Source organism: Molothrus aeneus, chromosome 4 (genome assembly GCF_037042795.1).
Source record: "Molothrus aeneus isolate 106 chromosome 4, BPBGC_Maene_1.0, whole genome shotgun sequence".
Taxonomy (NCBI): Eukaryota; Metazoa; Chordata; class Aves; order Passeriformes; family Icteridae; genus Molothrus; species Molothrus aeneus.
Genome location: NC_089649.1, coordinates 58,235,690 through 58,259,722, shown reverse-complemented (window position 1 = coordinate 58,259,722; position 24,033 = coordinate 58,235,690). Strand labels below are relative to the sequence as shown.

At 38.6% G+C, this 24,033-nt stretch overlaps 1 protein-coding gene across 13 annotated transcripts in view; it reads right to left on the bottom strand.

Moving 5' to 3' along the window:
* The window catches only part of LDB2 (LIM domain binding 2), a 213,919-nt gene that overhangs the window by 33,544 nt on the left and 156,342 nt on the right, over positions 1 to 24,033 (bottom strand). For all 13 annotated transcript variants that reach the window (XM_066548591.1, XM_066548592.1, XM_066548596.1 and 10 more), the window contains 3 exons: positions 19,922 to 20,094; positions 14,672 to 14,794; positions 13,015 to 13,098 (listed from right to left, as the gene is read on the bottom strand). In XM_066548591.1, the coding sequence (XP_066404688.1) occupies positions 13,015 to 13,098; positions 14,672 to 14,794; positions 19,922 to 20,094 (380 nt within the window). The remainder of the gene's footprint in view (positions 1 to 13,014; positions 13,099 to 14,671; positions 14,795 to 19,921; positions 20,095 to 24,033) is intronic.

Genomic DNA, 24,033 nt, shown 5'->3' with positions numbered 1-24,033 from the left:
CCTTCCAGCAGTGGGCTGACTATCATGCCAACTCCTGAACTGTGCCCAGGAATTCTTTGGGAGTGAGCAAAGTAGGCAGGAACAGCTCTAAAAGAGTACAGACAGTGCATTCAGGTACCCAAGAACACCACTAGATGCTGTTTAATATACAAAGATGGACAAAACCTGAGGGTCTTGAAAAGTCAAATGAGCTCTAAGTCTGTCAGACATGGACAGCCTAAGCACACAGAAGTACAAGTTGTGTACATGTTCAGAAGAGCAACCACTAGCATGGTCACTCCAACCTGCTGTTCACTCACTCTTCAACTAAATAATGAATCCTGAGAGCAGACTGGAAAAGACAACTCCTTGTTTTGAGTCAGCCATACTCTCCAGCAGCTGAATCAGCCTGGCTCATTTTTTGACCCACGGAGCCCTGCCCTCCTGGTTGCATCATGGCCCTGCTTCAATAAGTTGCTCACAGCACCCACCATATTTTTTTTAGCCTGTTCGTGGTGTATGTGCACACGAGGCTTTTGACTCCCTCAGGTTAAGTACAATGTTGACCCATATGTCAAGACTTTGGGGCAAGGGCTCTGGAATACCAGAAAAAGCCAGGCATCTCCTCCCACCTCTCACGCTTTGCTGTAAAAATAAACAACACAGTGACTGGCCGAAGCTGGGGTGGCACAGATGTCTGTGGTGTTCCAAGCAATGAAATCCAAAAAGATAAGCCTCTAGCTGAAGGCTGCAGTGAAGCCACTATGTCAGACTGTGGCTTTATGTCCTTCTTAGCATCCTCAGCTCCTCAGCTGTGCAATGGATATAATAGCTTTTACAGCCATATGGATAAAATAAAATAAAATAAAAATGCAAACCCATCAGATACTATGATGATGAGAGTCCAGGTAGATCTAGATTTTCAGAGTCCACAGAAAATGAGAAGGCATAACAAAATTCATTATATGAAATGGCTTTAGTATGCTAGAACTTTCAGGCACATTTTAAATGATGACACGGACATATGCTTTAGTAAATGTACATGGCTGAACTTTTTCCCCCTCTCCATAATTATTTCTATTTCATAATAGTTGCAAGAGGCTGCAGGCAATGCATTTTCTTGTATTTTTGGATGGCTGAAGTCATCTGGTTTTCCTGATGCTATGCTATTTATTCAAGGTGTTTAAGACTGATAACCAAGCAGAGATGCACTCTCTAGACTTTCCCATTGCTGCAGTAACACAGCCTAAAATGGTCAACAAATATAGGGGTGGTTTTTTTCAACTAAATTGAGGAAAACACAAAATTTTATATTCATATAAAAATATCTATATGATAAGCAAAAACCCAAAAATGTCATGACAGATTAACCCCTTCAGTGTTTTGTTTAAGTTTTTTGAGTACTCCCAAGTGAGAAGTTGAATTGTTCATCACCAAAGGAGTTTTCTGCATAATCACAATTCCTATGATATTCTAGATTCATACAGCCTTATTTATTAAAGTGCAGAAAGTTGAATGTCATTAAATGGATGATTCTAACAGCCCTTGCAGATAGGAATAAAGTGGCTAATGAGATCTGTCCATATTGCCTTATTCCTAAGGCACAGACCATCTTTATGCTAAATGCAATGCCAAATGGTTGTTTCCACCTTTGTACACCTCACCTTCCATGATCACACATATAGATGAATAAATAGCTTTTTGGATTGCATCTATAACTAACCTCAGACACTGTTTCAAGAACTTGATTCCAGCCTTACTAGTATGAAGCTGAGCAAAGATGAACTGTATTAATTGCTTGGAAAAACATCCATTTAAGTACCTAAAAGAAATGAGTGTGAGCAAAATGCAAGCAGATCACCTTTCAAAAGCTTTGTCAAAGCAAGCTTGAAGAATATTAAATGCATATACTTCTATAAGTTTTTTCCCTGTTTTGACCTGATTTTTTTATAACGTGGTATAATTCCACTGAAATCAACAAGCCTCTTGCAGCTGATATCCTTTGAAGTTCTTTCTAATCTAATTTTTGTTCAGAAAGAAACCAAGAAAAAAAAAAGAATAAAACTTTGAACAATGAAATCAAACACTGGAAGTTAAAAATGTAAGCTCCCTTTAGGTTTGCTTGAGAATATAAATTAGGAATAAAAGCTGGTATGATACATCCATTTTGAAAGTACTAAGCAATCACAACTTCTACTTACACAAAGGCATTATCAATGACCAGTAACAGCCTTCGTAGCAGGTATCAAAAAAGCTGTTTTCCTCTTTAATTTCACTTAAAGGAAAAGGCAAGAAAAAAGCCTAAAATATCTTCCCAAACCACTCAGCATTTAAGAAGTATGTTTTATATTATGACCCTTTCAATGATTTCTCTGGTATCCTTTGCTCTTTAAGGAAGTGGTCTTCAGCAGAATTTGATGCAAGAAATGTAGGAGGACAGTGCAAGCAGAAAGTGAGAGCACCTCCATAGACAGGATCCTTCTCAAGTCTCCTGGGGGCTACAGAGCTTTGGTTTATGTGGGTAGATTTTGTTTCTGCAGTTTCTAATCTCTGCCCTAATAGTCAATGAAAAAGACAATGAAAAGACAGCCCTAATAGTCAATGAAAAGACAGTTCCCTTTAAACAGGGTTTGTTTAAAGGGAAATTGAGCCTTGAGAAATGCTCAGCTGGGCCCTGTGTCCTCAGCAGAAGTGGGCTGATAGCAGAGACTTTGGAGCGAGCCTTGGAGGTCAGACCACGACAGTGTCCACATGTCCTTCACTGCTGTGATTAATCTGATGATGTTCATACCTTGTATTTCTACAGGTAATTAAACACATAACTACCCAGGAGAAGCTTGGCACCCACTGATGTCACTCTGGAGAAAGGTCACTGCTTTCCAAGATGTTGTTCCAGTTTGTATTTATGTGTGATTAAAAGCAGAAGTTTTCCTTATCATTTATTACAGCAACAGAAAGGTTACTGAGGTAGTAAAGTGGCCCATAGTAGGAATCTAAATATTAGAGTAAGACTATAGGAATCAACCTATCCTTATACTAAACTAGAAAGAACTCAAAGAAACTGAGAAATAAAGAGACCAGATGGTCTTCAAAATACAATTAGACATCAAGAAGGTGCCTAAAAGAAACGAAAAGAATCATGAATATGATATTTGGTGATAACATTGAAAAACTTCAAGAATATATGTTTTGTTCTGAATAATTTTTCATTCTTACACAGTTAACTATCATAAAGAGCAAGCTATATTTCATGTTCTGTTTTTTACTGCAATTATTTTAGTAAAATTAACTCATTTTTAAAATTACATTGTTCAAGAGCACTTAGCAATAGAATATATGATATACTGTCCTTTGTATGCCTGAAAATCTCATCTCACACACTGCTAAAGAAAATCAGTAAGGTATCCAAGGATACACTAGAATACCACCGTGATGCTGGGTTAGTTATAAAATACAGAATTGCTGTTAAATAGACTAAAATATTTCAAATGATACTATAGCTCTAATATACCTCATCAAAAGTTAATCAGTGAAAAGGTCTGGTGTAGTGTTTAGAAGATGGAAATTTACTTCCTTCCTTTGCATATCACTATTAAAAAATTATTCCCTTTTTTATTTCCTTACTTGGATTGGAAAGCCTCTAGAAAGAAACCTCTGCCATCGTGTAGACATGGAACCTGCATTCCATTGTGGTATGCAGCAGTATTACTGAAAAGCTGGACTAGTAAAGTCCAGAATGAGACAAGGTCTGCTCCAGAGTACTGTGATTTCTGCCTAATCACCAACACCATTTTGTTCATACAAAATGGTGCTGCTTGTGTTTTCTTTGTAGGTTTTGATCCAGCACGACTGAGTCCAATTCTGCTTTAAAAATGAAATGCTATGAAATCTTAGCTAGGGAATACAGCTGTGGAGTTTTTTTTCATGTCACTCATACTCACTTTATGGAAAACCATCTTATCATGGATAGAAATGGTGCACAGGCCTTTAATTAAGTCAGCTCTAAGTTTTGCCTGAACGATTAATAAAATGAGAAGATTCTCTGTCTTGCTATGAAAGCTCTATTTTTCTGTATTCCTCCATTCTTTTCTATGCTTGAAGTCTTTCTTCAAATCAGATCCCCAAGTTGATATTTGTTCCTTTGGGCTCACCTCAGAACTATAATCTGTGGTTAATCAAGCTAATTTTTCTTTTGTCACAAAATTTGAAAAGAAAAGAAAAACAAAAAAGCAATAAAAATAACCATTTGTTGTGGCTGTTCACAAAGCGTGACATTTTCATGGCTAAAACTGCCTAAAGGAATACAGAAATTAATTTCAATAAATTGGATTTTATGTGCATAAAATACCTCCAAACAAATGAAAAACTATGAGATGACATTTGGATCAAAGGAGATATACCCATTGACTCTAATGGATGTTGAACTGGATCCTTGATTAACAAACTTCCTTATTATGTGAAATTGTGAGGCAGCAACACCAAGCAGAAAAGGTAACAAGGCACAAGGCTGAGGAAGGAATTCAGAGTAGGGAGGAATATTTACCACAGCACAGCTTTCTGGCCATGCAGAACACAGCACTAGAAATGACACAGTTCTTGTGTCAAGTCTCAATGTCCTCTGGCCCCCTGTGCTCACAAGCCTTATGGCCATCAGGACAGGTTTGGTTCAGCACCTTTTCTCATTAGTGCTGCTTATAAATTCTCCACATTATATCCCATGGGTCTACCTGAAGCAGGGTAAACACAAAATCATGGATTTCCAGTTATGAATTTGATACACCTGTTGATATTCCCTTTAATATCAACAAAAGTTATGCTTAGAAATCTAAAGGAATGCACAGATCTACACATTCATGATGAGCACCAATATTCATGCACGTGTGCATACATCAAGGAAAAATTTTACTGAAGGTTTCCAGTGGGAGAATAGTGACAATTAATTGCAAAGATAGTGAACAGTATGGTTCACAGCATACCTACAGAAATGTGTATCCTCTTTATATAGGTACATGACTGTATACAGATAGAATTTTCTTTTTCATTCAGAAGTAGTGCAAAAAATCAACATTTTCTCTTATGCTTATTTTGTTTTCAATTCAAGTTTTGTAAATAATGGTAATCTGTTTTGAGCAAGTGTCTTCTCTAAAATCTACGGTTGAAAGTCGGTGGTCACTCTAATGATATGAACACATTTAAAACAGTAATACATGAGACACAATCAGTATAATGTTCCAGATCCAGAAGAATAAAGGGGAAATTTACACCTTTATGGAATCCTTCTTAATCTGTAGGATCCCCCAGCTCTTTCTTGTCAGCTTCTATCAGTGCTGGCACATTTGGAGATGAGGTCCAGCTTTGACAGGAGCCAGCTGATATGAATCCATCTTGCTTCTCTGTTCTCTGCCCAGTGCAAGTAGCACTTGGGGAGCTATTAAGGATGGTCATAATTTAGGTGAAAAGGATTAGATTGGCTGTTTCAACAGATCAGTCACCTGACCTGACTCCAACAGTGCTTGCACCAGTACAAGAGAGGTGATCACAAGACAAATTTAGCTTTCTGTGTGCCAGTCTCTAACCCAGACTAATAGTCTCTAAAGTATTTTACTGTTTAGAGTCAGATTTTGGTATTTAGGGGTTCTGTTGTGACTATAAAATGGAGGGATTACAGAGAGAGATTTAAATAGACAGATTATAAAATAGAAGTACATAGACAGAATAAAGTGACAAAGTGGATAGGTATCCTCCATAAACACAAGGATCAGGGCATCACACAAGAAAGGCAAAGGCTTTTCAGAAACTTCCTAGAAGTAGGATCAAACTCAATAGCCCAAGGAAAACCTTCTATTGAACAGTCAAATTTTAGCTTGAGGTGCATGAAAGATCTCTCCAGCAGAGATGGGTAAACAGTAATGCTGTTTTACCCATTCAAAGAGTAGGGGAAGGGAAGGGGATAGGCAGGCTAACCAGTGAAGTTAACTATGAATAGAAAACTACTTTACAAGGTTATATGAGCTAGTTGCTTGTTATATCACAATAGACAGACTCATGAAATTATCTTCATGAAGATTAAAAACATGAATGTGTATGCTACAGGATTCCCTTTCCAGATGAATATCAGACCTCAGGGTTGCCATAAGCTTTCCACAATAAATATTTTAAGCTCTAAAACAACACCTTCCAAGAACAAAGGTTCGAACCACCAGCTTTGCATTAAAGCCCATTCCTTGACTGCTTCGGATCACTCACTCCTCCCTGCATACCAATTCATACCAAATACTGATGGATATTCAATATTAAACAACTAATTAAATTTTTTTGCTGTTTTCATTGCTTTGAACAAGAAGATGGCTTGGGCATTTTCAGGTCTTCATACAAATTGTACCTCTGCAGGTCTCATTCCTAAACTTAATTAATAGTTATTATTATTTATGACTGTACTGCATACTAGTCCAAATTGGTCTTCTAAAAAGAGAGCCTGTGGCTGTGTTCTTTGAATTTTTTTTCATCTTTTTTCTTTTCTGAAATAACATTATTAGTTCAAATCTTTTAGCTTGTTTTTATATGACTAGTGCTTTGTCTTTGTCTTTCTTTTTCTCCCTTCTACCCTTCTGACATTTTTAATTTTAAACTGCTCCAACCTAACTTCATTCTGATTTCTTACTCATGGATGCTTCAAGGACTCACATTGCTGATTATCATCCTTCCATTAGCCCAGACCTTAATTTTATTTCAAAGGTCATATGGTCTGTATGTCCAGGGAGCACAGTAACTGGCTTGTGCTCATACACATACATCTTTCTCCTTAACTGATACTCATGAGCCTGTTAGTGCTCTTTGTGTGAAAACTTGCCATTACCATCCCCAGAACATTGATAAAATCTGCCATTTCTGCTGAAATCCCAATTTGTATTCTGCTGTCTGTTGTCTCTTGTTCTTTGTTGCCATTGCCCACTTTTCACTGACTTCTGAAATTTCTGATGCTCACAGACACTAAAATCTGTTTCTGAGTCATTAGGAGCAGAAGAGGACACTACTGCACCAGCTCACTGTACTCTCCAGTCTGGTTTAAAACTGTCATCTGACTTTTAAAATGCTATTGGGTTTGCTCCATCTTTTTTTTGTTTCTCATGTGCTGTAATTTTCCCATTTGTTTTAGCAAAATACTTAGAAATCAAGGGATGAAAAGCATACCAGTATTATTTCTAACAATATGAATATTATCTTTCCAATCCATGTCCTATCCAGTCATTGCTTCAGAGTCCATTTTTGCTTTAGAAAATTCTAAGTTGGTGCTTAATTCTCTACCTGCCCCATCTTCTGCAACTCTCCCATGCCTGTTCTGCTATTTCATGCTTATGATGAATTAACTCCTGATATACAGATTCTGTGATGTTCTGTCTTTATTAAAAGTGAAAAGCTAACATTTGACTGTATGAGCAAATACATTTCTTCTCATTTATTATTCTGAAAGTAACATATAGCACTATCCCTAAAGTATTAAATGCATAAAAGAGAGGAACAGAAACTACTGTGATCATTACTAAAATAAATGCTAAGAAATTACATTACCAGAAAACCTTGGCAGAATCAGCTAATTATAGTTGGCACAGATAGATTATGGATAGCCAGCTACAGTAATCTGAATCCTTCTGTGACAATCCTCTGGGTTTGGCTGTATTTTCCTGTGGAGAGCTACCCCAAGATCAATTGCTTTAGATTGAAAAATTCCATTTTTTACAGGAATTAAGACTACAAAATATTGTTGTCTGCTTTCACCATCTACAGCACAGTAGGGTACAGCACCTGAACCCATCCTCTGTTTCCCTAGCACCCCCCATTCAGTGCACAGCACAAACAAATAAAATTCCTTTGTGTAGGGCTTCACTTGTAGGTACTGAAGACATGGAAACATGGCAGAAGCAGGGACTGCAGAACAAGAAAGGGTAGGCCTTAGAGTAGCCCAGGGCTGCTTTACCAAACTGCCCTTGTTCCCAAGCTTCACTGTGATACTCAGCCATGGAAAAAGGATCTTCACTAGTGTGCTTCCAGAAACACCATCTACTCTTTCACATACATAGCCAGCCTTAGACAACAGACTGCATCCAACAGCAATGGTTTTGTTGTTAGTATATGGGGCAAGATGAAATCCCAAGTGTTGTGCAACATCAGGCCCTTGCTTTCTCAGAAAGGGCACTTCCCTTCAGCTGTCCCCTTAGACTGCCCCAGTGCTCATCCATGTGCCCTAATGCCACATGTGCACACTGGAATGCAGACAATGCCTGCTTAACTGGCATGGTAGAAGCCATGCAGCCATTAAGGTTTGCAGCTCAGATGAAATCAGAGAGTTGTTTAAGTTGGGAAACACTTCTAAGATCATTGAGTCCAGCCACTAACCCAGCACTGCAAGGCCACCGCTAAGCCATGTCCCTAAGTGCCACCTCCACAGGTCTTTTAAATACCTCCAGGAATTGTGACTCCACCACTTCCCTGGGCAGCAGAATGATACTGGGGAAGACCCTACAAGAAAATGAGTAGCACTGGAGCACTTGCTATTGAGTGAGGGCTGGTTAGCCCATGCACTGCCTGATGATGCCATTTGATGATGCCACAACATAACCCACAAAGGGAAATGAGTTCACATGTTCATATGCTGTTCATAGCATACGTTCATATGCCATACTTATTGTCTCATGTGACAGTATTTATTCTCCCCCAAGCACCTGACTTTGCATCCTGAACATGTATGCATGTAAACTTTCTCCTTCTTCACTGAAGATACACCAACAGCCATAAAATATTGGCCAGATAGCTGCCACAAACTGTTATGGATTAGGAGCAAAACAGCTCCAAAATGATTTCAGCTCTTATCTTTCCCGTGCTTGAAACCATATTTAGAAAATCAAATTTCCCTGCACATTTAAAGGAAAGTGTTGCATGTGTGTCTATTTTGCATGTGGAAAAGAAAATTTTGTGTACACGATGGGTATACATACAAACAGCTTTTGATTACAGTGTAAGTAGTGCCTTTAGAAAATTGTGTCCCATTAAAGAATTTACATTATCTTCCCAGCAGCAGAAATCCAAAAATGTCTAGCGAGGAACTAAATTAGTGAAAGAGAGGACTTAGAAAATATTGTCCTCTGTGTAGCAATAGTAACACCTCGTTATTGTCTTATATGGAGAACAAACAAATTGGACAATTTGTAGCTCAGATAAGCAAGCCCTGGAGAATGGAGCCATACAGGATGTGAGGGGCAATGGGAGTGTGCCTTCCCCTGCCCAGGCTCCTCTCCTGACGCAGAGCGGGAGCGCTCTGCCACGCTGACTCTGACATTGCAAGGGGCAGGTGCAGATTTAGCTCCGCTAACATCAATAAACTGGCCACCAGAGCAGGCCACAGTGTGGGGAGGAGGCAACATCCACATCTGGGGAAGAGCTCTGAGAAATCACTCCAGCCCAGCCAGCACAAGAAAGCAGAGGCAAATTTTGAAAACCAGCTGGGCAAGATACAATTATCTTCCAAGGCTTAGGCCAGGTAGTCCTGCTTAATTGACAGTAGGGGCTGACTTTGTAATAATATCAGAAACTTTAAGAGAATGAATCATTTTATAGATGGCAACAAGAAATAGCTGAGTTCCAAATTTTCAATAATGCTGCTAGTATAGAGCTATTGTTTTTAGAGTACATTCAAATCCACTATACATTGAAGATATAGATAAAATAGCTCAGCAACTAAAAAATTAGAAAAAAAAAAAAGGTACTGTGGGGACTAAATTATTGTAGCTTGGTGGAAACTGTTCTTCTCAATGTTATCTTCACCTCCAAATTCTTTACAGGATTCCTGTTTGTTCCTGGACTCGTACTGACTGAGACTAGGTCTTGGCCTTATTATCTGATAGTTCGTAATATCTACTTCTTGATGACTTGATAAGAAATTACATTTTAAAAAGCCTGATATTAATTTAAAACCTACAAGGTTTTGCTTATTATTTCTGAGACAGCCTATTCAACTTCTAGTCAGCAGCTACAGCAAAGTACGCTGACCCCACTGATGAGGTAATCAATTATGCTGGAACAAAACAAACTTGTAACTAGAAAGAAAGTAAGCCTATGGTTTTATACAGAGCCAGAGAAAACAGAGAGAAAGCCCATTTGGCAATTGACATAGGACAAAACATTTCATTTCCAGGTTCCAAGAAATATTTTAAATTTGTATTATATATGATTTAAAAAATCAATGTTCTTCTATGCTGGACAGCTTTACTTGCAGTGAATGAAGACAAACCTGGGCACACATCCAAAGCTGTGGCTCTACAAGCATGTGGCACTCAGGAATGGAGGTTTACATGCCAGCAACTGCAATTATCCCAACTAGCAATGATTTAGCATTCTGTGATATCTAGAGCCCAAAAACACAGGCTATGCCTTTATTTCACAACCATCTGAAATGCAGGTTTAAATTCTGCCTTTAAAGAAACTGCAGCACAGCTTGCTGCTGTGTGCACGCTGGAGAATAAAAATGATTAATTCCGCCCATCACTGAAGTTTTTGCTTATGAGTATCACAAGCCTTTTCTGTGTGCAGCAGAAAAAAAAGAAAATAATTTTTTTGCTTAGTTTCTGGTCCTTATTCAAAATCATGCAACAGAGCTAATTACTAAACACTGGGAAGACTGAATAAAATATCATAAAATGCTGACTTAAAAACACACAAAACAGAACACCTTAAATCTACGTACATTTACCACATTATTTTAGTACATGATTTTTAGTGCATGAGCTCAGAAAACATTTTCATGTTAAAATTAACAGAGGAAAGTAACTGGAAAAGAAGCAAATCAAAATGGAAATACACCATGTAATATACGCTGCCATGATGAGCCAAACATCTGGTAAAAAGAGCAGAATGATCAATCCCTCACCACAAGAAAAAGAGATGTGTAAAGATTGGCTTGAGAAAAAAAGATTTCCTCTTGGAATCACCACAGCAGGAGCCAGAGGAAGCTTTGCACCCAGAGACCTAATGTCGTCTGTTAAGTTAACAAAACTGGTCTGGAAGAAGAAAAAAAGTAAGACTTTATCTTTTCATCCCCTCCCACTTCACTGCTCATCTCCCTAGTGCTTATCTTGATCCCACTTTTCTTTTTCTGAGTTTTTTTTTCCTCCCTCTCCCTCTTCCTTTCTTGCTTTTTTTTTTTTTTTTTGATGCTAACAGAGGGAGCAGCATGGGTACCTGATGGCAGCTGCCTCCTAACCAGAGCCCTGCCTTTGTCATTTGCATTGTCACACAGACAATGCAGAGGGGTCAGTGACAGAGGCGATGCCGCGAGTCTCACCTGGCCCTGGAGCCTCCCAGAGGCTGCTGGGGGCCAGCCCAGGTGTGTGACAGCCCAGGTGTGTGACAGCCCAGGTGTGTGACAGCATGTCCTGTCACAGCCAGGGGAGCAAACACCCCAGATGTGGTCAATGCCTGGTGCCACTGCACAGTTTGCAAAGAAACCACGGAAATCCCCGTGAAAAGTCAACCACTTTCTGCCCAGTTTGCCACAAGCATGAAATGCAAAACCTGCCATGACTGAGGAGGAATCCCCAGTGGGATTTTCTCGAGGATGCCCCACCACAAAACACTGACAGCGTGGCTGTAGGGTTGCCAGAGCACAAGAGCTTCTCTCTGTACCAAATCACAAACTAAACTAACCAGGAGAATACAATGTGCATTACATGGACATGTTAATCTTACATTTACACACAGAAAAATCCTTATGCAATGTATTATTCCTCTGAGGTTCTATGCCATATTCTTCTTTCATTTACAAACAACCAGACCTGCCCTGTACCATTCAGGCTGTAATTTGAACAGTAATTTTTACATTAAGACCACATAACCAACAATCAGCAATGGCTTATGCTGTTGGGAGAGTAAGTACAGCTACAGGCTATCAATAACCTGTGGGGACACAGTGAGACACATCTCACCAGCATTTCGGTTCTGCACTCTCTCCCTGGAGTGCAAAACACTCTGGGGAAAGGACTCCATCCATCCATAGGGAAGGCATTACAAGGTTCATAGAACTAAATGAAGTACAGCTAAATTGCACACTTAGGTACAGCTCTACATTAGGCTGAAACTTTTTTATTTTTTGCTTAGTTTCTGGTCCTTATTCAAAATCATGCAACAGTGCATTTTCTAGTGTTTGTGTTAGTTAAGAAAAGTATGTTGAACATTTACTCATAAAATTAAAAAGAATAAAACCAGATAGTCCTGGCCAAGTTGTCTTCATGTATCATTGTGCAATTTGCCTCATTTTATCCACTGATGGCACATCTAGAAATAGGAAAAATCTGAATTTTAAGCTTGAAATATGAACTCTACAAATCTGTATTTCTGTGTATGTATTGTAAGCCCACACCAGGGAACACTTTCAAAAATAAAAATAAACATCTAAACTTTGAATGCACTTTAAGGGTCAAAAAGCAATGGGAACAAATGCATTATTTAATCGTAAAAACCACACTCGATTCAGGGCAAGGCTAAGGAGGAAGCTCAGGCTCCCAGAGGCATGTGAAGTGAGGACTGCTTTGAGGGGCTGCTGCAAACAGAGCTGGAGCTGAACCTTCCCTCAGCCCTGCCTCTGCCTGGGAGAGGTGACAAGGTTGAAAATCTGGAGGAGACAGGCAGCTTTTAATAAGAATTAGCTGCCATTTTCTCAGGCACAGTGAAACAGAGAGGAAAAATACTGGGAATTCCTTGCTTACAATAAAATAAAGGCATTGCTCAAAACTGAGAAGAAAGACTGTTAAAAAGAGGGGCTACTCACACAAGGCTTGGAGTGAATGATAAAATTCTTAGCCTTTTTAATAGCCTATTGTTATCAGCTACATCTCCACTGCAGTGTCTTTGTTTTTCCTCCACCCTCATTAAGGGTTAGGTCAATTTCTTACCTGATCAACACAGGCTCTGCTGCCATTATCTTGACTCAAAGCCAGCAGTACCTTTTAAAAAATGCTCACAAAAATACAGCTATGGTATGCTTACCCTGAGGTAGTTGAGGGTGAAGTTTGTCAGACCCATTCGAGTGATGTTTTTGGACAGCTGCTCCAGCACCTGAGGGTCTTGTGCCTAAACAACAAAGGAAAAAAGAATTTTCACTTTGCTTTTCATTGGGGTATTTTTTCTATGTGCTTAGTGGAATGCAGGGAGGGTTCCCTTAAAAGCAGTGCCACTGCTATGGAAAAATTACACACTGATGCTAAATTTATGTAATAAGCTAGAGTTCCATATGCAAGGGAAAATGCAAAGCATTATGATATTGGAGCAGACTAAAGACTGTTTTCCAATATGTTCCTTTGATCCCTGACCACCCATTCAAAAGGTAGACCTAAGAGGTCTGGTCATGCAAGTGACCAAAGAGCTTCCTGAGGGATTGCAGTACACTTTGAGCCTTCTATTGGTTGGCTGTGAGTCCCAGGGGACTAGACAGAAAAAGGCAGGAATAAAGAACATATCATTTTCCTTTTGTGGGGAAGAAACTACAGCAGAAAGACCTCATCAAATATCTGACATTAAGCACAGTGTGGAGAACCCTTCTGATCTAAGTTATTTTCCCAGAATTAAATGGGGAAAAATACAAGTATAGTCCTTCCCTGACCCTAGCCAGGAGCTTTACCTGTGAGACCAGCCTCCTCTTTAAAATGAGATCAATCTCATTACTAAAATACCTGCTGGTTGCTGTCAAACCTGCTTCCACTCTGAATTTAGCAGCCCCCTAAATCCATAATGTCAATCATGGCCATCCCCATCATCCCTTAATGGGATACTGTTGAAGAGCTCAGTTGATCAGTCCCTTAAAAGAGCAGATAATCCTGGGACAGAAATGGTGGGGTGGGTTTTCAAAGGTGTTTTCTTCAGGCTTGTAATAGCACTTTGAAAAAAGTCCAGTTTAAGCTGTATACAATTCCTCACTATTAATATATTTTTATCTGGGGATATCTAAGTAACTTGATGTCAAAATATAGGAAAATCTTTGTGTCTGTGTTCTTACCCTTTATAAAACCCCAGTACTGCAATTGATTTTGTATATCAGGGCGCTACTAGCAGGAGTGGGTCTATGCTGAAGAAATGAAAGTGTCAATAAAGTATGTTCTTTGTTTCTCTACAATTTACCTTATTGTATTTTGACTTTAACTTGTAGAATATTTAATACTTTAATGTTTCATTGTGTGTGTTTTCATCAAATAACAAAAGAAAGTTGTGAAATGTGAAACAAAATGGTCTGCATTAAAATTAAAATCTAAAGGTTTCTAAGTAAATATATGTCAATTTCTTAACTTCTGTCTATGCAAGGGCAACATCACTTTGCTTCATTTCAAATCTATCATTGGTACCTACAACAATGAAAATTCACAGATTTTGGTATAGTTCAGGTCAATAGGAAGAGATTTTGGACCCAAATCATACAAACCACCAAGTGAGATTAAAAAGAAAATTATGTGCTAAAATAGAATGAAAACATAGCAACAGTGGCAATAATAGAGCACTGAAAAACAAGGGAGGAAGAACTTGTGAATAGATGTAGTTGCAGGCAGACCAAAATATTTATAGTTAATTGCCTTGGGTGTGAAATTTGCCAGAGTTCTTCATAAACCTAATCTCATCTCTTTGCATTAGGTCAAATGAATAAAGGATTACTTACATGCATGGCTAGAATGCTGCGTGGGACTAATTCTCTGTATTGTCTAATAGTAAAGTGCCATGTTTTTATTCTCATAAGGTCATCAAAAGTAAACTCCAAGATAAGACGTCCTTCTGTGCATACCTAGAATATATAAAATGCATGAAATAAATTCTCAGGAATTTTGTTTTCATTGGTATTGTATCATCGATTAAACAACATTCAAAAATATCAGAGCAGTATTCTATTGTTCATCTCTGCTAGATTAATTGTTTTTCATCCTCTCGGGGAGAAAAAATGAATGTGGGAAAATTACTTCATAGGCCTTACCTCAGAGACAGTAACTTATAATGCTATAGATTTTATAGCATTTTACAAACATAGAATATTGTGTGCTAAATCTTATTTATTGCATCAATTCTCTTTTCCTCATGGTTTGCTACTGCTAATTAATGACTGAACCTCACAGTGGAGGTGACTGTGGTGCAAGTGAGTGCACTTGATGGCAAGTTGCTGAACCAGTCATTCCCAACCTGTTTTAGACTTACTACAGCTTGGTATACAAACCTTTCTCTCATGTCCAGTTGGAGTAGGCAGTGCCCTGAATGCCCGTGGCCAAACCTGGGTTTTTTTCATCATTTTTCATAACTTTTTAAATAATTTTTTTATTTTCCAAGCATTTTCTTCTGTTCAGTTTGTTTTTTATGGTGAGGTTTTTTGTTGTTGTTTTTTTTTGTTTTGTTTTGTTGTTTTGTTTTGGGGGGGGGTTTATTGTGGGTTTTTTTTTGTTTATTTTCCTCTCATCTAATTTTACTAACCCCCTCTTCCAAGGAAAGCCAGGTGGGTGCCTGCCATGGGAACCTATGAGCTGCATTGCTCACAGGTTTGAGAGTGAGGGGAGCAGAGGAGAGCCAGAAAATGGAGCTACTTCCACAGAAAGTGGCTCACACAGCTTTGTGAGGAATCTTGTCTAAAAAGGGACAGAAAATATAGGAGGAATAAATGTAGCAAAAGGGTACTACCTATAAATGAAAAGTAAAATAAATTACTGGGCACTTTTAAACAACTCTCCACAATTTTTTGTGGAAAATGTGCATGGTTCTGGTCTTCTTTAAGGTGAAAAATACAAGCCCAACACGGTATCTTGATTGAGGATACTGTGGAGTATTGAAAAATATGTCTGATTTGAAAATTAACTACCTCTGTTGATTTTTTTTAATTGTAGATTTAGGCTTCCAATCCCTCTTCTAGTAAACTTGCAAGTGCAGGGTACAGAGATATTGTGGAAACAGGGTGTAATGGCTTTCAAATGAGAGGGCTTCTGAAACCTTAATTTTAATACAGTATTTGATTGAAAAATAACCATCCCAGATTCAGTTGAGTCTGTTGAGCCTTTTTAAAAGCTCCAACTCAGACTTGGCCAGCTCTCACTTGGCCAATGTGTGTCTTTTCTTGTTAACAGTCCACTTAATGTCCTTACAATTTTTCCTCCTTATTGTTTCTGCTAAAACACACAGGTAATTTTAACAGGCATACTATATGGACAAATTCCTACAGACCTGTGAAGGAGAATCTTGCAACAGGTTCTCATCTGCCCTTTTCAACACACCTTAGTGATGCCTTCAGATATTTAATGTGCTTTATGTTTCACCTTTGATTTTCACATCACCTGCACTATGATGAGAAATTACACAATACACATGCACACACATAAGTGGAAAATATTAGTAGGAAAATATTTTGTATTAATTGTGCTGTGTTGAGGCCAAAGATCCTGGTAACTGATCAGTTAATGTGAAAATATTTCAGGTTTAAAACAATTTTTTTCATAATAATACCAGTGGCTTCTCAAATGTTTCTTTTGTTAAGCTCACACCACCAAAGCTCTTAGCAGATTTTAGGCACTAGCATTAACAAATTTTAATAGAATAACACATTCTTCATATTACAGTGGTAAAAATTTATGCATCTTATAAAGAAATTTAATTTCCTCATGTAAAGTAGAATTTTACACATTGCTTTTAATCAATAAAATTGGCACAGTTCTTATTTTAAAAGGGCTATTTTTTTTCCTGAAAGCTGCCTTTTACATAGAATCCAAAAAATCAAAAGGGTCTCCAATTAAGAAAACATTTTCTGTTGTGCTGAATTCATGTTACCGTACTGTGAGCTCTGACATTTTGTTTCTGTGGTAACCAAAATCAGCTGATTAGTTGGCATGGCAACAGAAAAGATGTAATCCCAGCAGACACACTCTAATCAATGCCCCCAGCACAGATGGTCTCCGGAGGATCAACAAGAAAGAGGCTGGCAGGCATTCAGTGTATCACGTGGTTGCTCTAGACTAGGCCAGGAAAAAACTAAAAAAGAACATTTCTCAAACTAACCAATAGCTTTTTAACCCCTTCACTGCACTTATTAATTGTAGGAATTTCAACTGCTTGTGCCTATGAAAACCAGCTTTAGTCCTATGCCTTCTTGTTCACAGTCTCATTCTCCAAACACATGGCACAGGGGGAACATTTAAAAGTGTTCCCCCTTTATTAACTACCACTTCTCAAGCATGAGTTGTTGCTTTAAAAGAAACCTAAAGCTTATAAAAATCTTGGCAATGCCTGATATTATTAGTAGGGATTAGATTCACTGATTTTAAGGGCTTCACCAATAAAATCCAGCTGATGGCCGCACTCCTGGGAGAAGGCTGTGAGTAGGGAGCACTTGGGGCACTCACTGCTTTAGTGGTGAGGGCAATGCCCACCCCAACCACACAACTGGGAAACATAATCATTGATCACTGTAGAAAAACAATTTGCCTACACATAAAGTGGGAGTGCCAGAGTTGGAGTAAACACAGTGAAAAAAGGGACTTAGGAGGACTCCTAAAACTTTCTTCTGCCTGAAGAAAAAAGTGGAGCATTTCCCAGGTAAAAAAGCATAGTGGTCTTGGCTTCAGTATTTTACAACATTTTATTTATGCAATTGAACTATTATAAAATCTTTATACTATTTATTTACATCTTGATGAAACAATTTTTAAGCGTGTGACATTTTACAAGGACCTTTTAGCCTCAAAAGACAAGCTGGACTATTCATATTCTTACTGCTAGGCATGTTCTGGCCATATTTGTTACAAAAGAATTGGAAATGCCATTTTATATATTCATCTAATACTGCTGTATGCAGTGAGTTGCTCTAACTAGCAAAATGTTCAAATGAATAAAATACATTTGATTCTTGATTCTGTGGATTTTTGATTCAATACATAATGAAAAGTGGTTTAGTCTGTTGTATTAGAAGTTAGTGAATTTGCAGCATAGAATTTGCTTGTGAAACTGAAACAGCTTGTATTTTTGCGTTAACTCCTCAAGCCCCAGGATAGTTTCAGAGGGTCAAATTCAGATATGATCCAAAGAGCTACACAGCCCATTGCAGTGGTGCTCATTATGGGATGTCTGCTTTGTTCCATCACTGATGCTGTGAGAGTAGGAATTTACCTTTGGGTACAAGATCTGTGCCCTTGGTATCTCTGCTAGAAGGTAAACAAGCACAGCTGAGACAACATTCAGCTTTAACTTATTTCTGAGAGAGTATTATTTCTTCTCCCCTATTCCATCAACTACTGTGCTTTATTTCAGATTTGCTCTTACTAAAAAGTTGTATTTTAAACACGCAGTCATTAAACTTCCTAATTTTTCTCCTAGAATCCAAATCAAATCCCCACCTGAACTTTTCTACCAGAGCACAGGTTTATATTGGAATCTGCCAGAGAAATGTGAAGGCTGAGGCAAGCTGTGCACTGCCAGGGCTGCAGCAGACAGGGACCCACTGTACACAGTAGGACAGTGCCATGGGAGGCAACCGTGGCCCCTTCACACGAGGGGGCACCCAGCCCAGTCCATACCTCAAACCTCCTTTCCAAAATAACACTGTCATGTGCTGCCATGATAAGTAAAATAATATAATTGAATTGAGAAAAGCATCATGTATTTACTGGTTAAAAAAAAAAAAACACATCAACTCCCTTTTATTTGCTATTGCATTAAAGCCAACACAAAGGGGAAGGACACAGAAATCGCTGTAGGGAGCTCAGCAATGAAGCAGCTACTGTGGAACTTTGGCACATCTGCACCTGGCCAGGACTCACAGCTCCTCATGAGCAGTGAGGTAGCAAAGAGGTGCCAGTCTGGTCTCTTCTCTGTCTGTCTGTGTCTGTGTGAGCCACAGGGGCTGGATGGGCTCTCTTGTCCTGGCTCACCAGTGCACCGCACACCAGCAGCTTCTCCTCCCTCTGAGCCCCACCCAGGGCAGATGGCAGAGCAGGACCTGCAGAGGGATGGGACTCCCATACATGCTAAAACAGCAAAAGCCATGTAACCCTGTCATGATGCTGTCAATAGCCAGGGACTTAAAATTAAAACTTCCACAGTCCTGCAATTCAAGGGCAAAACAGATTAGCTACTTTCTCCTGCTGGCCCTTCTTCCTTTGTTCTTTTCTTTATGAAAAAGTTAAAGATGAACAGGTACAAGATGGGAAATCAGTAATTCCTAGTATCATTATTTACTGTTAATGTATTAAAATGTAACTCTGAAGCAAGTTTACTGATTTTTTTAATATAAGAAAAATTATGTTTTAATTTTTATTTTTCACCCTTTTGGTACTGCTTTTTTATACACATATATGGCACCCATTTTAATTACAGGACTGGATGTGCTCTATGCATGAAGATAATTCACTATCAATTACAAATATTGAATATTCACTAACTGTTTTAGCCAGAGCATGCTTCAATTGACTCCTTCCATTGACTTCCTAGCCTTTTGGACTGGCATCCTACTGTATTAAATCAGTATTTTCCTAGAGATTTATAGTCCTTGTACTAGGTAAGTATCAAATGTAATGCATACCATCCCAAATGGTAGGTACCAGCAATGTGAAATCTCATTGTTGCTTTAAAATCAAAGCCAGAGAAAAGGAGATGGGCAGATTTATGTGAATTTAATTCACATAAAACTGATAGTTCTGGCAACCTGGCATTATGTACTCCTCTTGCAATCTTTCTGGGAGAATTACAGGAGATACCCACAGAATCTTCCAGTCACATAATGAATATAGAAAACAGTAATTAAATGGCTCCAAGGGTTTTCAGTATTAGAAATAATCTCAGGCTATCAGAAAAATTCAACAGCCAATATTCTTCACCCTTATACACACTGTAAAAGAAAAAGAAAACCAAAAACCAACAACATGCTTTATTGAGTCTTCCCTATTACCTTGGTAAACATGGGTTTTCCATGCTGAGTGACCATGGTGCATTGATCACAGTCCACTGTGATGGATGAGTTGTGGTATGACTCTTTTGAGTGCTTGAGAATGTAATACAGGTCTGTTACACCTCCTTCAAAGACAGTGCTAAAATAACGAGGAATGAGCGTTCTTCCAATTGCTGTGAGGAAAATACAAAGCAGAATTCAGCAAATGCTCTACGTTATAAAATCTTAAACCATTAGCTAACAGCACATGAATAATTTTAAGTGCAATGAAATCAAACTTTCATTTAATGAATATAATGCATGTTCTCTCCCTTTTGTATAGACAAAAAGTTGTGCCTGCTCCCACTGAAATCAATGAAAATGGCTGACTCCATTCAGAGGGAGTGGGCTCATCATATTTAATTTTTTTACATTGATGGCAAGTTAGAGTCACTCTTGAAACCATCTGCAAGGTTTTTTTGTCCCAAAGTAATTATTACACAAAACTCCACATGATGTCAATTACTACTGAAAGCTGAATATTACCCATAAGTGTACAAATACAAGTGGTGAGTATTGACAGAAATTTCTACACCCAAAAAAGTAAAGCACTTTTATATAAGGGGGTTGTGTACACATATATGTTTTTTTGTGTGTGGGCACGGGTATATTTATATATACCCACCCATACATGTGCACACACACACATGCACATGCACTCTGGATCCAACAGGAGGGCTGCTACTGAGAAATCAGAGCACTTGGGATTGAAGGAGGACTGAGAAGGGAAAATAGAATGTTATACAATATATGACTACCCATAGATCTATCTGAGATCTCTCTTTAGACCAGTATTTATGTCATAGGCTTTATGTCTGAAAGTCTGAGCAGACACCTGGACTCCCTTACATGCACCACTTAAACCCCTAACTATGGACTGAAGTACCCAATTCAAAATTATTTAGTCAGGCAAAACTCACTGAAGTCACATCTCTCACTTCAGTAGTAGTTTTAGGTAAGTTTTGCAAGGTCTAATTACAAAAATGTAGTAGTGAGAGTGAGCTTCTGAGAGTGCTTCAGATGCACAAACCAGCAGCAGCACTGACATCAAAGGCAATTATCTCATATGCAACTGATGCTTTCCATCTCCTTCTTTACAGATAAATTTGAATGTAACCACAAGCCTGGTATAAGAGAACATTTCACATTATAATAGATGGATACTTCCATACCAAATGACTCATTGCTTTGCAAGCATTAATCAATCCACAGTAATTTTGAGTGGTGGATACATAAAAATTGCCTTCATTTTACAGGGAAAAACCAAGCAATCTAAATGGTCTCTTGGAAGAATAAGGTAGAAAAGTCACCATCCACAGGCAAGATTAGAGGTTATTAGTTCCTAATTCTAATTTTTCTATTAGGACTATGTGGTGACTCATGCCTCCCTTATTTGCTATATACTTTTGAGAGTGATTTCTAAAAAACTATTTTCATAGAAATTTTGCCAGCATATGAACAAAGGCTCCTGAACCTAAAAATGCATTTGCAAATGGTTGTTGCAAATTAAAAAATAGGGAATTTTCACAGCAGTTCTGTGAATACTGTTTTTTTTCTGTGCATTGCAATGTGAAATATTGAATAGGCAGTCATAACGCATATTGTGTAATGAAAATATGCAAATAGAGAAAATTAGGAATTGTAAAAGCTTTTGCTGTAAGATCACATATGAATGTAGTTTAATGTACAAAAATATACCACACTCTCTGGAAGTAGCTGACAATTCAGTGGATATATTGAAAGACTGTTGTACAACTGTAGATCCTAAAATAACCCCACCCAGTAACCATGCACAGAATAATTTTTACAGTCTTTTAATTTAATTTCGAAAAACTGAAGTCCAGCATATTAGCATAGGATTTAATTCATGGTTCAACTCAAATTTCTTCATGTTGGTGTGGTATACAGTAAAAAGTGAAATTTACCCATCAAGTTAATTTCTTGCTCCCCTAAGGCTAATTAGTGCAAATTAAATTTCCTGCTAATCATCTTAAGCAGCAAATGGGTGATATGAAAATCCAGCATTCCTACTGATTGTGATAAACCTCTATTCCTGTGACTTATGCACTGCATAAATATCTTGAAACTATTAAACTGCAGTTTATAGACTGTTCCCAAAGCAGCATGGTCATGTGGTGTTGCTTTTTGCCCTGTATTTACAGCTACAACACATTAAAAAAGGCTAGAAATACATTAAATAATTTATTCTTATTAATAGTAAGCATTTTTAATAAAAGTTTTTTCCTGTAAGTGTTATCTACGCTTGCCACAGGGATATGCTACTGTTGAGAACAAAGTGGGAGACCAAAGAACTGAAGATGAATAGAGGTGCAGACAAGGATGTGCTCCATGGAACCTCATTTTCCATGACAGATGCACGTGCAGACCCTGTCAGTCTGCAGAACTGAAAATAACTGATGTAAATATCCAGTGTAAATGTTTATAGCTAAATATTCAGCTCCAGAAGAAAGAGTAATGGAAACCTGTGTTAATAAGCAGACGTCAGTTTTGCCACCAAAGACTGAAGCATGTTCAAGGTTTTGGTTCTCTTCCTGAAGCACCCAATGGCTTTAAAAATCATTTAATTTCTAGGATAAACATGAAACTCCACAGCAGTAACAAGGGGTTTTGTGCAGGAAATGGAATTTCCAAGAAAAACAAAGGGCTGTGGAATAACTCTTATGAAGTCTAGAGATCATCCCAAACACTTTTTAATGCAAAGGACTATTCCTTGAATTTTTCTCCTCCAAGACATAGTTGTGTAGATGAGCATGCAAACACATGCTCATCTGTGTGTGCACACCCTGCTCTGCCGCATGCATACATACAATCCTTTCCTGAGAAAAAGAATGGGAACACGGCAATGGTGTTTTTCTCTCCCTACTTGCAGTAGATGGACATGCTCACACGTGGATGCACACACTCCACCTGTGCCTGCTGCTGTACATGTCAACAAGATCTTAGCAACACCACATATCTTCTGCTGGAGATAGCAGGATACTTTCTAGGAGGACCCCAAATAATGTGAAGGCAGAACTATAGAACAACTGGATAATTGTGGCCACTTCAGGAGGTGGTCCAGCCATCCTTCTGCCAGTGAAATGAACTCACCCCTTGCAGAGCACAGAGCAAGCCTGGCCTTGGGTTTGCAATTCCCCAGTGCCACTCACAGCAAGAATGGAAAGTATAGTCTATAGCACATCCAATTGCTGAATGAAGCTTCATGCGCTTTACTGGAATTCCTCATATTTTAGAGCTTGGCTTTTACTCCAGAGAATCCATGTTGAAGAATGTGTGTCTGTGCATGGTTTTGTAGGGCTCCTCCCTACCACACCACTCTTCCCTAGAGCATCACATGGAGCCTTCAGAGCTAGCATATAGATCTTAGCTAAAGGAGCTCTGAGCTGAACATTTGCAGAAGCAGTTTAAATATGGAGAAGTTCTTGTCATTCCTTTCTTAATGTCAGGGCTTTATTCTTTCTCCATTTTTTTTCCTCACCCATCCTCATGGTCCAGTCCTGTTTTCTCAGCTTATGGTTGGTTGCTTATCTTCCAAGCTCACTGTTTAACTCCCAGTACCTCCTTGCCTTCTCCTCCCCCTCAAATGATGCCTCTTTTTCTTTGGCTCAAGGAAACTCAATACCTACCCTAAATCTACATGATTTTTTTATTCTTCTTAATTAAGAAGGCCCAGTTATTTAGTCTCAGTTTTCTCATTTTCCTTCCTCACTGCCCAAAATACCAGCTTCACACACACTTTTTCAGTGCCCTTCCTACCCATCCAGGCTTCCACAGCTGCTTTTTCCAGCCTCCCTGCCTTAGCAGCCTAAGCTCTCCTGGATTTTGATTTTGTGTGCCCCATTCTCTCTCTGCACTTTTTCCACTCTCTCCCTGCAACAGCATATTCTTTCTCCAAATTAATCCCATCTTTCCTTGCTTCCTTCAGTTTCTCATCAGCCAGAGACCAGTCAAGAGGACCTCTTTTCTCTGTATACCCTCACCCAGCCAAACATATCCCCATTCCCTGTATTTCTCTCATTGACTCCCAACCGTTCCTTACTCAATCATCCTCC